At 38.1% G+C, this 17435-nt stretch overlaps 1 protein-coding gene across 1 annotated transcript; it reads right to left on the reverse strand.

Moving 5' to 3' along the window:
• Positions 1-2491: 2491 nt before the first annotated feature.
• LOC146312041 (pleckstrin homology domain-containing family S member 1-like) lies at positions 2492-14707 on the reverse strand. The gene is made up of 15 exons (XM_084741556.1): positions 14683-14707; positions 14361-14458; positions 14155-14273; positions 13875-14009; positions 12795-12870; positions 12637-12666; positions 11837-11890; positions 10742-10807; positions 10312-10355; positions 10112-10162; positions 9866-9991; positions 6962-7084; positions 5184-5279; positions 3860-3995; positions 2492-3774 (listed from the first exon to the last, which is right to left on the reverse strand). Exons 1-15 carry the CDS (start codon positions 14705-14707, stop codon positions 3703-3705), a joined length of 1251 nt encoding a protein of 416 aa, XP_084597682.1. The 3' UTR covers positions 2492-3702.
• Positions 14708-17435: the final 2728 nt, after the last annotated feature.

The following is a 17435-nucleotide window of genomic DNA, read 5'->3' on the forward strand; positions in this document are numbered from 1 at the left end:
AAAAATCTAGGTTCTAAACATTGAAAAGATATGGATCACTCATATTGCAGGATGTGCAGTGAGTGACGTATACAGTACACTTAAAGGTACTAAGAATATTCTCACTGCTTTACCTTGCAAACAGCCTTTTTCACATACAACCAATGAGCTGTTGGTCTTGACTCAGTAGTCTAACAATAGCATAACCATCAGTGCTAAATAAAATGTTATCAAAAAATTTAATTGAAACACCTAAAATCGAAAGTTTTATCAAATTGTGGATTGGAAGAATCTTGAACCGCCAACGCTGAACCCATCCACAGCAGTATGTTGCTAAGTTTCTGTGCCGACCACCACCTGTAGGTTATACACTGACTATCGATACTTGTACTTCATACAACCACACTTCAAAAAATCCTAACTATCCCTTTATGACTTGCATAACAGGACCGTAAGAGATTCTTTTCATATGCATGAACATCGAATCCTCTTGAGTTTTGTAACGAGTTCATCATTCTTACTGCAGCATGTTGATGATAAAAAAAAAAATTGCTAGAAATTGCTGTTTTAAACTCATCTCCAGGCATTTCATTATACCTCTCGCCTCTCCTCCTATTTAAAATCATCATGCTCGTCACCCACTTTACTAGGTGAGTGATGTAATAACCACCGTATTACTATTTGTGCCCAGAGCAAGCCATTTCCAGCGCGCCATTTCTAATAAGAATGGCGTATCATATTCTTCCCTTAGGCATCAATTATCTGTATAACATGCTGCCGAACTGAAATTGGATTGACTGGGGCACTTGTTGAAATGTCTCTTTTTCAGTCTGTAGGTATGTCTTCTGGCTGTCTGATTTTGGAAGATAATTATGTCCACATGTAACAAGGAGTCTGTTATATGAATAACAAAGGTTGTTAAAGTAGCAGAAAATTCTCACATATTACAATCCTGTGTTTCCTTCAGAGATGATGATGATGATATGATTGCTCCATAACTTCTGGTCTGCAGGCGAAAACTTGAAGTTCAGGTTCTTGCACCTGTAAGTATTCACCCTGCTGAGCACAATACTGCCAGACCCATTGGCTCTTATTTTATGTTTTAGTAAAGACAACAATCATCTGATAATCCCTGAAAAACAAAAGTGATTTCAAAAGGTTGTTAGGAAGCTGGTAAAAAATATACTGTGTAACAACGTCTTCAGGTGTCATATTTAACAGGACTCTTGAAAAGCCAACTTTGAGCTTGAGTGTGGCTCAGATAAGAAGCTTAAACTTCTGTTTAAGGCTTTTGGAAATGAAGCAAGTGGAAATAATCTTGCTTATGTTTAGTGGCAGTTCAAATGAATGATGTAATTTTACTGCATAAGCTTTACAGCCTGCTCTGTTTATGTGCTGTGTATTTTCAAAGCAGGAAAGTGTGCCACAGTCTGATGAGTCCAGTTTTCAGTTTTCAGAAGAGACCATCCAGATTGTTACCAGCACTAACTTCAAAAGACGGCATCGTGGCTAACTCACATCTGTGAAGGCACCGTTAATGCTGAAAGGTACATACAGGTTTTAGAGCAACATATGCTGCCATCCAGATTTCATTAGTTCATTAATGTGAACATTAAATATCTTTCTGTTCAATTGAATGCAAGTTGAAAGGATTTATAAAGCATTCTTCAGTGCAGGAAAGGGGCTGTTGAAGAAATACAAATAATCAGTGTTTTAACAATCAGATAAAATTTATTCAGAATCATTTTACAAACAGCACAGATTCAGTGTCCCAGTACAACCTGCCTTTACTGCACCCTCACAAAGGATGCATTCATTCATAACACAGTGTATTTGTAATACAGCACAGGTTAAGCATCACAGTTGAAGAGTGGCCTAAAAAATAATATCCCTGAATTAGTTCTTTGTCAGATCTCATACGTGTTTAATAGCTCCGTTACAACTTTAACCTTGGAAAGGCTGATACAGTGTGAAGGGAAAAGACGTTGTCTGAATATTAACAATGTCAGATAATATTACTGGATGTTAAGAGTTTAGAGGCAAATTTTGTCCTTGGCATTTGGTTTGCAGCGCGTCAAGTAAACAGGCCCGGCAGATGATTTCCATTTCATGTTGTCTTTGTCCGGTGTGACATTGGTCACCAGGCATAATTTAAAATGGATTAAAAGTTATATTAAATATGCTTTTTAGCAATATAGTGTCCGAGTCACCATTTCTGTTTCAAATCAGAGAGAAACAGCCGAAGGTATATGCCATTCTGACGGCATTTTAATTCACCAGACTCTCCCTCGGGTGTGGACGGCATGACATGCTGGTCTCTTCCTGAATCTTTTTGTTATTCATTCACTTCTTATCACTGTCAAAGCATTCCAGCGTTAAACAAGAAAAGGAAGTCTAAATTTAGATACATATTGGGGGTTTTGTAACCCAATATTTACATGTATGTAACAAAGACAACGTATAACCCTTTTGTGCCCTGAAGAAGGCGTCATTAGATGGGCACGGCTTGCTGCATGCCGAGCCAACAAATCAGCATTGCAGGGTGATGACATTCACACTAGTCATGCAGCTTAGGTTACATTCAAGTTGCAGTAATAAGAAACAAATGTAGTGTGAACTGATGGAAACCTGCATATTCTTTTCTTAGGATCATAAACGTTGACTCTAAGCGTTGTCGTAAGCCCAACGTCATCTTTGTAGTTTTTAAACCATGTATGAATGTTGCTGTTGCTTGTCATCTTGGATTAGAACAGAGTTTCTGCAGGTTTCAACAAGATAAATAGACTTTTTAAGACCGTGGTGAATGAAATTTAAGGCCTTTTTCATGTCAAGACTGGCAAGTACATGCCCAGTTGGCATCAGTGGTTCAGTGTTGGTTTTGTTTTGTAGTTGTTACAGCATAATCGGTACATTTTTTTTTCCCCAAAATACATTTAAAAGTGAGACTGAAGTTAAATTCAGCTTCATAATTCAGTTTTTAAGACCTGACAAAATTGTATTTCAGACATTGTAAATCATTTGAAGGCCTAAAATTCAGATTATTGGATTTTAAAGTTGATTATTAATTAAAGAACATCAGCGAGTCAGTCAAAAGAAAAGGACCGACTCCACCAGAAATCTTTGTTTGTTCTCCTGCATTTTATGTGCATATAAATTGTAAAAACATTTTTCTTAGTAGTGCAGTTTAGCAGTAAGTTTAATCATAAGTCTATGTACAGTAACTGTCCACGTATTGCACCATTTTTGTGCTTGTGCTTCATTATACAGGCGGTATGAGGAAATATGTCAGTAAAACATTTGCCTCATTTTGTTTCCTTCTACAGACAAGTTTTAAGAAGAAACATCTTATCTACAGTAGATTCATCACACAATGAACTTAAAATATCATGAATCATGCTCTGTTAAAACTGCAAGTCATTGATTACACAAAGTGTAACTAACTCAGATACAGTTTTCATAAAATGTGAGTCATTGTATGATTAATTTAAATATCCTTCATTTTCTCATCTTTTAGCGCTTTAAGCTCTTCTGGACCTTTAAATCAAGTTAACTAGTAGAGAGACAGATCAAAAGAACTGCCCAAAGCCCAAGGAAATTACTATCGGACATTTAAAGTGGTCGATACATGGTGCAAACCCACTATCCACAGAGAGGAAGTGTCTCAAAGAGTCATTTGAACACAGCCAGATATACAGTGGAAGTAACCGTCTTGTCTCTTAATGGTCAGTCACTGCAGAGACAGTTTGGCAAATGCAGAGGCTGGCATCCGTGTAGACGCAGGATGGTCACCTTCACCTAAACAGAGAGATAATTGACCCCTCAGATGAACTAGTCACATGTGCACCGATGCACGCAAACAGCACTGACAATATGAGCGTACCTCATTCTTGAGAGACTTGCTGAGATACATGTTGAACTCGTCCAGGCTGCCGGTGTGCAGGTCATTAATCGCCAGGATCTGGTCTCCTTTGTGGAACAGGCACACTGACTGCGGCTGTCCTGTCCAGCCAGACACACTGTGACAAACACAAACACATTAGACTCTTTCTGCTGCTCTCATTTACACAGCATTTGACATTTGTGCTTTCTATTATTTGTATATCCATATCATGGCACAGGTTTTGGCTCTAGTACGGATTAAATTTAACATCTATAAAGCTTCTCAGTCGTCCAGGTGATAAGATGTAGTACGTCAGACACTGTTTTTCACCACTGACCCAGGACACTTTATTAGTTTTGCAAGTGAAGGATGAGCTATTCAAGACCAAACAGCAAGTTTCTTTTGACCATGAAAGGAGCAGTGTGTGGAATTTAGCGCCATCAAGCAGTGAAGTTACAGACAGAAACCGACTGAATACTCCTCGCCTCGCCCTCTCCCTCCAAACATGTAGGAAAACCTATGGCGGGAGTGAAATTGGAACTGAAAATTAAAAAGGCCTTAGCTAGAGACACTTTGTCTGTTCTGGGCCACTGTAGCAGTTTAACAGGGCTGCCTCTGCAGAAAAGGATCCACAGTCTCTGTAGATGTTAAGAACTGCTCCTTGTTTTCTATACACTAATTAAAACATGCTTATGAATATTTTACTCCATTCTATTCCATATTGCATTGTGCATGTTCAAATTACCTATTGCAGGTGTAAAGCTTAGAAGGTGTATGTTCTGTAACATGGCAGCTCAGATGTAAACCAGTACATCTTAAATGAGGTTTGGAATTTGGATTTTGTGCCAGTTAATGCAAAGAGCATTTACTAAATCTCGCTATGAATAGGCGCTCAAATTTCCACACAACACAGCTGAATGCTCTGAATCATCCACCACAAATGAGCAGGCAGCTCCTGCAGCGCAGCATGAAGTCTGACATTTCTCAACTGCAGCAAGAGCAAATAAGGACGAGCAGCATCGCCGCCAACGTTTCCTGATGCAGCCTGTGTTTCTAAACAAGAATCTGTCATTAATGAGATGAAAACAAACCTGCAGTAAATCAGGCGGTAGAGAATGTGGCAGACATATGTGTGATTTTAGTGTTTTCATTAGTATTAACAGATCCAAAGAAAATACAGCTTTGTACAGGAATATGCATTGGTTACCCGTTTCTACGTGTAACGATCAAAGCAGTCCAAGATCCGGAATTTAAAATTATTATTGATACTGCAAACAATGATTCTGCGATGAGGTAAATGGTCCTATTTAATAGACAAACTTACGTTGGTCTCCCTTCCACTTCTGTTAGTGTCAGGTGCTTTTTCAAATCTGCCTGCTTGACCTCCAGATCTCTCTCCTCGGGGGTGATGGTGTCCAGGCTTGACAGAAAAACAAGACAACAAAAGCTCCATTTAATGATGGTGTTCTCTCTTCTAAATAGAACCATAAAGGGTTCTTCAGTTTGTCCCCATAGGAGAACTATTTTTTGTTCCTAGTAACTTATAAAGGTTCTGCTTAGAACCCTTTTAGAGGGTTTTACCTAGAACCCAACATAAAGGGAGAACCATCTGTGAAAGGTTTCACCCAGAACTCCTTTTACGTCTTCCAAGGCTGCTAAAAAGAACCTACCGAGAACCTTTTTATATTATATAGAATCCGCACAGGGTGTTCAAATGAGAACCCTTTTATATTCCAAAAGTTTTATTTGGTACTCACTCAGGAGGTTCTACAGAGAACAGATAATCCTTTTATATTCCAAGAGTTATATCTAGAACCCACTCAGGAGACATATCGAGAACCCTTTTATATTCTAAGAGTTTTATCCAGAACCCACTGAGGGAGATCTTCTGAGAACCCTTTAATATTCCAACTGTTTTATCTGGGACCCACCCAGGTATCGCGAACCCTTTTATTTTATGGTACAAAGAACAATTGATGAGAAGAGATCCTAACAATCCTGAAAGAACTCCGTCTTTCAAAAAGCGTTCTCCAGATTACAAAGAACCTTTGACAAACCCTTTCCCCACAAAAGAGTTCTTCACAAGTAAACCAGTAAGTAAACTAGAAATTGATGTTTGTGTCACATATTAATTTTAGTAAGACTTTGGTAAAATAATTAGCATGAGTTAGTAAACCAGGTCTATGATTCAAGGGTGCAAAACTAATAAGGAATGTGATGAACAAGCACATAAAAGCATAAATTTATGGTTATTCTTGCCTCCTTCCTACATGGTAGCATGAGTGTCTGCACAGATAAGCACGTCTAATTTTCTTTGAACAGCTCATTTAAATTCTGGTAGCAAAAGCACCTGAGTTACTGCTGTTTAATGCGGAGTATAGCTCATTATTATTCAGCTACATGTATTATGGAACCTTCAGAAACCATTCTAACCAGTTCAGCAACATGTCAGCGCTGGCCCCAGTGTTTTTCTCTGGTTATTTATTTTACTGAGTCACCCTGCGTGTCTGTTTTATTTGTTCTCTGTAACCATTACAAAGCTGTTTCTAACATTTTGATTGGCAGTAGCACAGACGGTGCCACAGTGGGGGGTTTCAAATGTCTCCTTGTACTGTTTACAAGCAGAGCAACTGCTGAATGATGCTCATCACATCCCCCATAAAATGCCCTTAATTATAACGTATATTTAGTTTGTTTTATGTAAAAAAAAAAAAAAAAGAGGCCCAAATTCAAACAACACTGTAAAAACTCATTCAGGAATTTTGTGGAATCAAGTAATATTTTCTCTTTAACTTACTGTATTTATTAGTTTTATTTATTCAAGTTAATTAAACTTAAAATTTCAAACTCAGACTCTTAAGTTTTCACATAAACTAAGCAAGAGATGAACCATTATTCACTTTCACTTCAATTTGTTCAGTTGCTCAGTATCAAGTTTATTTGTTCTGAATCTTTACAAAATTACCTCAACTTGTCTTTTCAAATTCAGTCTACTTAAAGTTTTATGACATTTTTAAGACAGATTTTGTTTTTACAGTGAATAGTACCCACTTATTAGTTAGTTTTTTTTCTATTCATCGGCCATTTACTTTGGAATCTCACCTCTCAGTAGAACTTTGTTTTTCCAGTGTGAGCACATTTGGGCTCTCCGGCATCTCTACAGGAGAGATGGCACCGTTGTCACTGGAGCTGCTGCTGAAGTCTGAAGTCAGACGTGTTTCCTCTCTGCAAAAGCGAGCGACAGCACGACAGATTAAAACATCAGATCTCTGCATATGTGTCAGTCACATTCGGCTGCCAGGCGCTGATTCTTAGCTGACAAAGACAGTGGGAGTCTCTCACGCAGCAGGTGCCAAGGCCAACACTTAAATGTTGGGCACAAAATGATACACCATCTAAAACGACATGCACTGTGGAGGGAATGACCCACAGGCAGATAACATAACAACAGATTTTGGCGCTCTATCAGAAGCCTTGAATAGACAGAAGTCATGTTTGACCTTGTGGCAGAAAAAAACAATATAAAGGAAGAAGAAATGGCTGATCGTGGGTGAAAGAGCATTGTACACTCCAGTGATACAGAAAGGGGACCAGATGTCTTGAGATTTTTTAAAAATAGCTCATAAAAGCAGCGTGGGAGAAGCAAATAATTCCCCAAATCACCGCAGAGGCACAAGAGGAATCCTAATTAAGAGACACTTTAGAGACGAGTCTTTTGACCCACATGCCAAATGTAGTGGAGACGATGTTCTTCAGCGTGGCAGCACAGCAGTCAGCCACTTAGAAAGAAATCAGACATCAGTGTTGGAGGTGGAGTCATCACGCAGTTTTGTGTTATAGCAAATTTAGGAAGGCAAAAGGCAGAAGAGTATTTTTAAACACGAGATGATGACTTTAAACAGCTGGAGGAGGCATGAACAGTGTGGATGTTTGTAATTGACCGCCCGCTGTTTTGGAGATTAACACAGTGGTCTTGGTAAATAAGTGTATTAGTCCTACCCTCCTTGAGATGCTCAAGTAAACAGAAGATCTGACATGCTACATTAACTGAAAGTTGGATTCACACACTTAAAGGACCAGTGTGTAGGATTTAGTGGCATCTAGCAGTGAGCTTGCAGATTGCAAACACCGTGAAGGTCATTCTAAGGTAACGAAAACACAACAGTTCTTATTTTCATATGACTGTGAACTAATGAAAACAGATTCATGAATATTATTTTACATTCTGACATATTCTGCCAATGAATTTACCTAAATCTTACACACTGTGCCTTTAACATTGTTTGCAATTATGCTAATTCTGCTACTTCAAAAGATAACCTGAGCAACCGTAACAAACAGATTTTTTAAATGTAATAATAAATTAATTATTTGCATATATAAGATTATCAAAATGTATGCATGGTATACAGTTTATTTTAGAGGGGGGTGTTTCTTTATTCTACTGTCATTAGCATTCAAGCTTGTAACTGCATAACAAAAAGCTGCAGATGTGTGCGGCGTGTCGTTTGAAATTCCACAGCCTGAAAACAAGACAATGTCAGTTTTGAAAGAGGAAATAGAACATTATTCTTGTTCCAATGAACCCTTTCTCAACTCACAACACGCAGGGATTTTCCATCTGCCTGATTTGATCTGGTATGACCAGTAGCTTATGATGTCCCTTTAATGTCCCTGTAAAGGAATAAGGGAGTTTTTCCTCTAAACACATTACACATGTTAGAACATGTTTGCTGAAAACATTTTAAGACACTGATAACTATGCAGTAATTAATCTTGGAGTTAGATTGTTTGGGTTGACCTGATCATGGCTTGGTGGCGTGCCAGGCCCTGCCAGTTCACTAGGAGCAGTTTCGGTGTTGATTCAACTTATTTTCTGAAACTTGTTGAACACGTTTTCTCAAGCACAACTCAATTACTATCAAGTTGATATCAAGTCACACTGAGACAGCAGAATGGACACGCCACCAGCATTTCATGATTTTGATACCTAATTTTATATACTTGGCGATTTTTTTAATCATGAAAATTTGTCTGGGTGATTAATAACACGTCTCTGTCATGTGACAAACTCTGTTACTTTGCAGTATCATGATGGTGCTGGACCTGTATTAAGTTAGCTCATGTTAGCAAAACATGAGCTAACTAGTTTGCTAATCTAAATTAATCGTTAACTAGTTAGTTGCATCTAATAAACAGTATGTTAGCAAAATGCTAGCTACCTAGATAATCTATATATATGGTTAGCTTTCTAGTTAGTTAATATTTTGCTAACATTAGCTAACTTAAGATGTGGTTCCCACCAACATCTTTTAACCATCTGCTAAATTTGGTTTTCTTTTCAACATAGACGAGCCTAGCAAATAGCATGTCTTAATACAGGTAACAGATCAACTGTTAATGTAGCGGACTTACGAAGGGTCGATTATCAAAATGGCTTCTGTTTGAGCATAAGGTACATAATTTCACTTTAGATAATTAATATAGCACACGACCTACAGAGCAGTTATGTATGACTGCCACAGGACAGCTAACATGTATTAGATGTTAATCCCTTACATCTGACCTGTAGGTTTAGTTTATACAAGGTCTGTAGGTCTCAGTTTTAGCATATATAAATCTGTAAAGATAATCAGAGCCATCTCATTCAAGTACCGCCTCTTTCACAATATGAAAAAGATACGTCTCATCTGATCAACCTCACAAGTTGCTTAACAGGCTCTGAGGTGCTGCCTGTCTGAGATACCTGCCTGGTCCTGGAGTGTCAACAGATGTGTGCTGTAAAAATAACACCCTCATTGTTGTCAGTCTTAGTGTTTCAGCCAATGAGGCCATGGTTACCTCTGATGAGTGAGCTATTTTGGTATCTAGGGCACTGGCAAAACATGTTACACAAAGAGCATAGGGCACTGACACTGAAGACAAAGTGAAAAGTCAGAAATACACACATGGCCCACAAAAAAAACAAAGAAAGAAAACAAAACCTGCAGTTAATCTGAGAGCTACCTGTCGTCAGAGGTTGTCTCCTCATTGAACGGAGCGGGTGGGGAAATCTGTATCTTCATCCTGTCATAGACCTGAGTGACAGACCTCATCAGGGTGCCGTTGGTACCTTCCTTGACTTCATGGTCCCTAGAAGAATATGGCACAACAGCCTTCTTTAAGTTTCAACAATTAGCAGCAATTATTTACCATTATTAAGAGAAAACATGATTTTTTTCAGTCATCTGTCAATGTATAAATGAAACTTACTCTGCCTCAGCCAGTTTGTCATAACTTTTAATTTCCACCATTGTTTCATATCTAAAAGAAACAGATATATTTAAAAAAAACAAACAAACAGATAATATTAGATAATGGTTAGATTTTAGTACTCACAATTACAGCACATGCTACTTGTTTTTGTCCAAATTATAACTGAAAATTACAGATCAACAATATTTAACACTTACATCAAATCCATGCTTCTCGGACGGGTTGCACCATTTTCTCCAACCTTTTTAAGGTTATTTATGAAGAAAAAGAGGCAAAAAAAAGCACATTTATTATTAGTTACATTGCATTATAATTTAGGAGCTAAGTTTTAACAAATATTTATTACATTTATCTCTATATCCTGACATTTTATAGACACAACTATTGATAGACAATCAAGAAAATTAGAGACAAATTTGATACTGAAAATAAAAGTTTCAGCATTACTTGTGTGAGTCTTAGGGGTCTCGGGATGTCATAGATTGGATCTACAGGCACTGATGCACGTCTTTTGGAATGATCTTCAACCTGCTGACCAATCAAAAAGTAATATGATACATTAAATACAACCAAAAGAGAAAGCCAACCAATTAGCCAAACTACAATCTTGTAGTCACGATGTTGTACCTTTTTAGTGTCATTATCCAGAGAGTTTGAGGACGGATCAGACATGGACCGTAATTTCAACTCTGTCTGAAAAAGGAAACAAACACAAACATTACATTATTCTGGCAGCAGAAAGAGAAATTAGACAATCCCAGTGAGAATGTTGATTTCAGCCCATTCAGCTCAGTGTCCCTGGTCAGATTCACTGGTTATACATTTGGGTATATGACCTAATACTTTTAACTATAGTTGTGTGTATGGGTATAATAAGATATACCTAACGGTGCCATGTAACAGTGAGTAAATAGAGAGAAAAGTATTTGTGATCTTGTGGGGACATTTCACTAAAATTGATCTGAATTTCACCTTGCTGCAGTAAATAAACCTGGAATGATTCAGTCAGATTTAACCATTCTTAATTCCTGGTACTGAACTGCAAAATACAGCCAGATTAAAGTCATGAAAACAGAAAAAAAAACAGTCTGATCATAAAAGATCAAGAGTCTATTGGGCACAGGCCCAGCAGCCAAAGGGTCAGGGGCCCCTCTGGGCTTCACCTGCAAAACAACTACAAAGAGACACAAACTGAGGACACACACACATAACAGCCATGAGGAGACATAAACTTACCACAATGAGACACATAACATCTACAAAGAGTTACAACATCACCACAAAGAGAGACAAAACTGCAAAAAGATGCAGAGCAACTATAGAGAGATGCAAAATTAAAAAACACAACCCACCTACAAAGGGGCATAAAACGACCACAAGGAAATGTCAAAATTACCACAAAGAGCCAAAAAACATAAATACAGAGACACAAAATAATTACAGAGAGAGACAAAACTCAAGACAGATGCATAACAACTACAAAGAGACAGAAAACAACCACAAAGAGACACAAATAACTATAAAGAGAAGCAAAACAACCACACAAGAGCTTATAATTACATTTCACTAACATGCTGGAGTTTGATTTGTACATTAATACTAGAATATAAGAACTCAGGCTACATGTCGACGTGTTAAATATGGATAATAGTGAGGTGTGTCTCTACACATGAAAGCTGCACATCAAATAGACTGACAAAAAACAAAGGTTAATGGACCAACCTTTTCGAGTGCAGCAGCGGAACTCTGTTGTCGTGAAAGGGGTTTTGAGATGACCTGGTAAGAGGAAGAGAAGTCTGTTTTAAAAGGTCAAATAGAGAGCTGATTGAATGGTGCAGTTAATAGATGACTTATGTAACTGTAAGGTGGTGGTTGGACTCTGCAGGGAATGTAGACTGAGCATCGTGTCGTGAGAATGGAGGCAGAGGCCGAAAGCAGGAAATAAAGTCATATTAATGTAAATATTCTGGAGTGTAAGAAGAAAAAAAGATATTTATTGGAGGATAAACCTTCTTAGCAAAACCTGAACATGATGAAGAATTAAAGACATACCCCAATATTTAAAGTATGTTGATTTGCTTTTCTTTTTAAAGAACGAGAAGAAGACGAGACGAGACGAGACGAGACGAGAAGATTGATACCAGTCTCACGTCTGTACGGTAAACATGTAGCTACAGCCGGCAGTCTGTTAGCTTAGCTCAGCACAAAGACTGGAAACAGAGGGAATCAACTGGTCTGGATCAATTCAAAAATAACAAAATCTAGTTAATTAGCAACCACCAGCCATGAAATAGTTTACTGCATACTCCTCAGTAAGCCTATAATTTGTTGTTTTTGCATTTTTTTGCATGAATTAAAGAAACAAAATATAAAGTGTTGAGAGTTGGGTGGATTCTGGCTGGCTGTTTCCCAGTGTTTCCAGCCTTTCTGCTAATCTAAGCTAGCTAGCATCATTTCCAAAATGTTGAACGATTCCTTTAATGTGATTTGTGGTCAACAGATGACAAACAGACTCCATTTACCTCAGCTGTTGTCTGCCCATTGGTCATTTCCTTTAGCAAAAAAAAAAGAAAGAAAAAAGCTGGTAATCAAATATTACAGATACAAAAAAGTGCAGTGCAAGAGATGCCTGTTCTCAACAAGCTGTTACAAAACATGAAGAACTGAACTGTAAATGTACCTCAGGACTGATGAATTTATGTGGCCGGTTTTTCAGGGCGTCAAACAGGTCAGAGAACCAGCCGTCCACTTCCTCGCTGAAAGCAAGAAGGGCATGTGAAACACTCATGAACCTAATCTTCCACAAATTATGGCTATGACATTTACTTTGAAATTCAATTCCAAAATCCAAATATAAAGTGGACAAAATAATGAAAGGACAATTTGGTGTGAGCAGAGCGGAAGGAAGAGCCATCCTCAGCTGATTGAGTGCTACTAAACAGGAAAGCAACATCATAATTTTCTTTTTGATTGTTAGAACTCCCAAAATAGTAGATGGTGTGAAGGGCAGCAGGAAGTGTTTTATGAGGCACCGTGAAAGTGTCAGTGGCGGCCTTGAGGGGAGGACTGGCCAACTCAGCTGTGGCCTGAATCTTGGTCACTCCATCACTGACTGTCAAATGAATTCAATGCACGAATGTGGGACTCTTTATCTGCACATTATCATTTAATAATCCCAAACCAAATTCTCTCTGAAAAGATATATTGATTTTTGCATCCAATCCAAATAAATTAGATTTGGTTGGAGCAAAATGGTAAGTTATTGAACTTTATTTTGATAAATACATTGACAAACTGAGATTAAATATCTCAGAGAACTGAGAATTGAAACAGGCTGTTCAGCAAAATTTAAGACGAAGGTTTGGCAACAAACTTTATGCTGCCCATGTTTATAATGCATCATATTGTATTGTAAACATACTTATAATACATAATACTGTGCTTATAGCAATGTCTGGTTATATTAATGTGGGGCACCCCACTGGCTCAGTTTGTGAGTATGTTTATAATGCATTATAGACAGTGTTAACAAGGTTTCTGCCATTCTTCATCTCCACACATCCCTAAGATCACAACAAAAGCACAACTCTACATTTATATAACTTTTTTCTATCATTTATTCAAGTGTTTTTTTAAGTAGAAGTAAAGACACATTATTGTGTGTCTGTGGAATTTTTATAGTACAGTGCATTAAAGAGGTTAGAAGCTATAAATTCCATGTCAGCACTTTATATCACCTGTAAAACACCAGCTGACTGACCTGTTCTCCCCGACGAGGAAGTAGTCGCGGTCTGCAGCCCTGACATAGAGCACACAGGACGGTGAGCACTTGAAGCTCTTCTGGACCCATCCCCACCTCTGGTGGTTTTGAGGGCTCACATACAACAGTGAGATGCTGACAGAGGGACACAAGAGACATAGGTGTTGAAAAGGCAGCTGATGTTAGAAAAATATGTTGGTTTAGCTCTTTTTTTTTGGTTCTTTATCATGTACGGTGACCTAGAAAAACCTGCCGTTGACTGTGCTCAGTGGGAACATACTGTGATAAGTCTATCCCTCCGAGCGGTCTGTCCTTTTCCTCTGCATTCCTGAAGTATTTCAGAAGATGTTCTTGCTCACTGACTCTGAACAGTACAAAATATCGCCTCTTCCATGATTTCTGCAGGAGAAACATGATGAATTAAAAAAAAAAAAAAAAACATAAAAGGCTGGAAATATATTGCATCCATAGAGCCAACTCTGTCACCTCTGTTTTCCACCGATTCGGGGGAGGAGACTTGAACAGGTATCCAGCTCTTATTTCTGTTGTAAATCCAACTGGTCTGTAGAAAACGGCACTTCCGCCTGAGGGCAAAAGAAAAGTCTATTGTTCTGTGATGATTTGCTTGAATCTCATCTTTGTTTACAGAACTCTACTTATAGAACTATTTGGGAAAAAAAAAACAACAAATGGTTTTTAGTGACAGAATTAACAAACTATGAACTGAAAATTACTTTGTTACAAAAAGTCTGAACAAAGGACTGAAACCAATAATGATTGTGGTAACATGCATCACACTGGTACCCACCTGATCTTTTCTGGCTCTTATGCATCGTCACTCCACACCTGAACAAAAATAACACAGGAATCTATCAGTCTGTGTCTCTTAAAACAGCATAAAAATATCCACAAGGAAATAGTTAACGTTTTAAACAAACAATGTCTGTTTTAAAAATAGACCGATCCCTCTGTGAAAAGCAGAGTGTAAAAGGGACAAACAGAAGCCATGTGAAGGTTCAGGTGTAAGAAAAAGAAATAAGGTTTTATATACTTATGGATTTTAAGTTCTGCAAATGCATAAGTACAGTAATAAAATTATATAAAATGAAATAAATTCATCGTTCTCCTTACTGAATGCTATTCTTGACACAATTTAACACTCACTTTTCAAAGACAGAACCAACATGTGTTGGCAAGTGGACGCACGTTAAATTTTCCATCAATGTGTGGTTCCATCGTCACAATGAAATACAAGAGAAAAATCTATTTATTCTAACACATGATTCACTAAGTACGCTGGACAGGTAGAAAAACCCATAATATTCTTACCTGTGCAACACCTGTTGCTCACCTCGGTCTGTCTGACAGCAAGTGAGGCTGCATGAGGAAACTGGATGTTTCCCTGGCACACAGTAACAAGATATTCATACTGGGAACTGGAGTTTCTGGTTCCTCATTTCAATTGCTTTTAAGGTCTGCCTGCTGTGTTGTTCAGCTGCAGAATTCCATGCAGGGTTCCTTAAGGACATTGTTCCCCTTGGATAATAACTGGAGAATATTCACTCTTTTTTTTTTTTTTTTTTTGACATTTTAGAAAGTAAGATGGCACAACAAGTCTGATTACAGACACCACGAAGCAACGAACCCCATTACACAAGCAATGATATCGCTGCAACATGGCGGCCCCCTAGCTGGATAAATGATAAAAATAAATATGCCATATCTTAGTTAACAAATTTTAAGATCTGATTTTAGAAAGGGGGGTTCTTCTAATACATGTGGCCGCCATCAGTGCCAAAACAAGCATGTTTCATGTCCTCATTAAAGAAAATATTGCACTATAACAAGGAAACGTTTCATCTTTCAACAAGATAAATGGTTACAAGAAGTATATTACAAGTATTTATCAGCAATAAACATTTAATAAAGACATTTAAAGTGTTTTAACTGCTTCTACAAGCTGGGAATGTGCCGAACACCATCTACTGCAGGTAATACACTGACTATTGATAAGTACCTCATAAAGCCCCACTTCAAAAAGTCAAAACTATTCCTTTAATGTAGACTACTGACTAAAATTTCTACCCCCTCTTATGAAGACATATTTGATATTATGACACCTGTGTTTAACTATTGTTTGTTGTCATTATATGTGTTTATACCCCAGATTCTACACATGCTTTGTTAGAAGTACTGTACTACAAGGATTAGTAGGTTTGATATAGATTTGTAAATTATTTTTTGACTTAAGTTTGATTTATCAGCAGAACCACAGACGTATACATCACATAATCTAAGGTGACATGCAAATCCCTCTCTAAAGTGGCTCTTTCAGCCATCTTTCATTCTGATATTATCTTGGAAATGGGCATGTCGGTCCGAGCCATCACAGTCAATGTAGCGCTCAGATGGAGGTGTGTGACCCTGCTGTCCTCTGCCACTTTTTCTGTGTCCTCTGCTAAGAAATATTTGGGGATAACATGCAGGGAGGAGGAAACAGGTCGGCCAGGCCCTGAGAGGCAGAACTGAGGCACATTCTGTGTGTGTGCCGTGACGTGAGCCAGACTGAACTGTGACGTCATTTGACTGAGGGGAGTCAGTTGTGTTTGGTGAACTTGATGTCTCCCTGTTTGCAGATATGCAGGAGGCCGTTTGTGTCATGCATGTAAAAGGTCACATGGGTCATGGAAAGCATTTTAAACAGGCACTGACTGAGACTAATTTAACTGTCTCAGCAAGGTGAAGATTCAACAAACACTTCCATCCAGAACCTTTCTAAGTGCTCTATGGAGAACCTTTTTATATTCCAGGGGTTTCATATGGAACTCACACAAGGGGTTCTACCGAGAACCAATTTATATTCCAAGGGATCTATGTAGAACCCACTCAGGGGGATCTAAAATATATATTTTAGGGTTTCACCAACTCTTTTGTCTAACATTAAGAACAATTTGTGTTCCACAGATGAGTCAAAATAAATATTAAATCCCATATATTGTAAATTGTAATCATCCATCATTTTAACAATCTATGTTATAGTTACCATGGTTTAAAATGAGAAAACATATTTTAAGAACCATGCTTTTCAACAATCCTTGAAGAACTCTTTCTTTCCTCAGCCCTTCGGGAAGAACCCTTTTGGAACCCTTATTTTTAAGAATGTACTTGATCAGTTTGTGAAGAAAGTAGTGAGTGAACTGTCCATGTGCTACAAAGGCACCATTAATGCCTCTCAACTTCTTCAAATGTGCATGTAGGTCACAAGTACACACACACACACACACACACACACACACACACACACACACACACACACACACACACACACACACACACACACACACTCCTACGCACATGCATCAAGGTCGGTGTCATGTCAGGCTATAAATAGAGCTCTTATGGGCTTCTTGTTTAGTAGAATGTGGTATAACTCTTCCTAAAGTCTGACAATTCGACCATGCATTTGCCCTTCTCTGCCTGAAGCCTTGCTCTTGTCTTCAAAGTTTAGATTCATGTTCTCACCTTTATAAAACAAGGCATGTGCTTGCAAGAGCATCGGAA

This window comes from Lutjanus erythropterus, chromosome 17, assembly GCF_056507025.1.
Source record: "Lutjanus erythropterus isolate fLutEry1 chromosome 17, fLutEry1.hap2, whole genome shotgun sequence".
NCBI lineage: Eukaryota > Metazoa > Chordata > Actinopteri > Lutjaniformes > Lutjanidae > Lutjanus > Lutjanus erythropterus.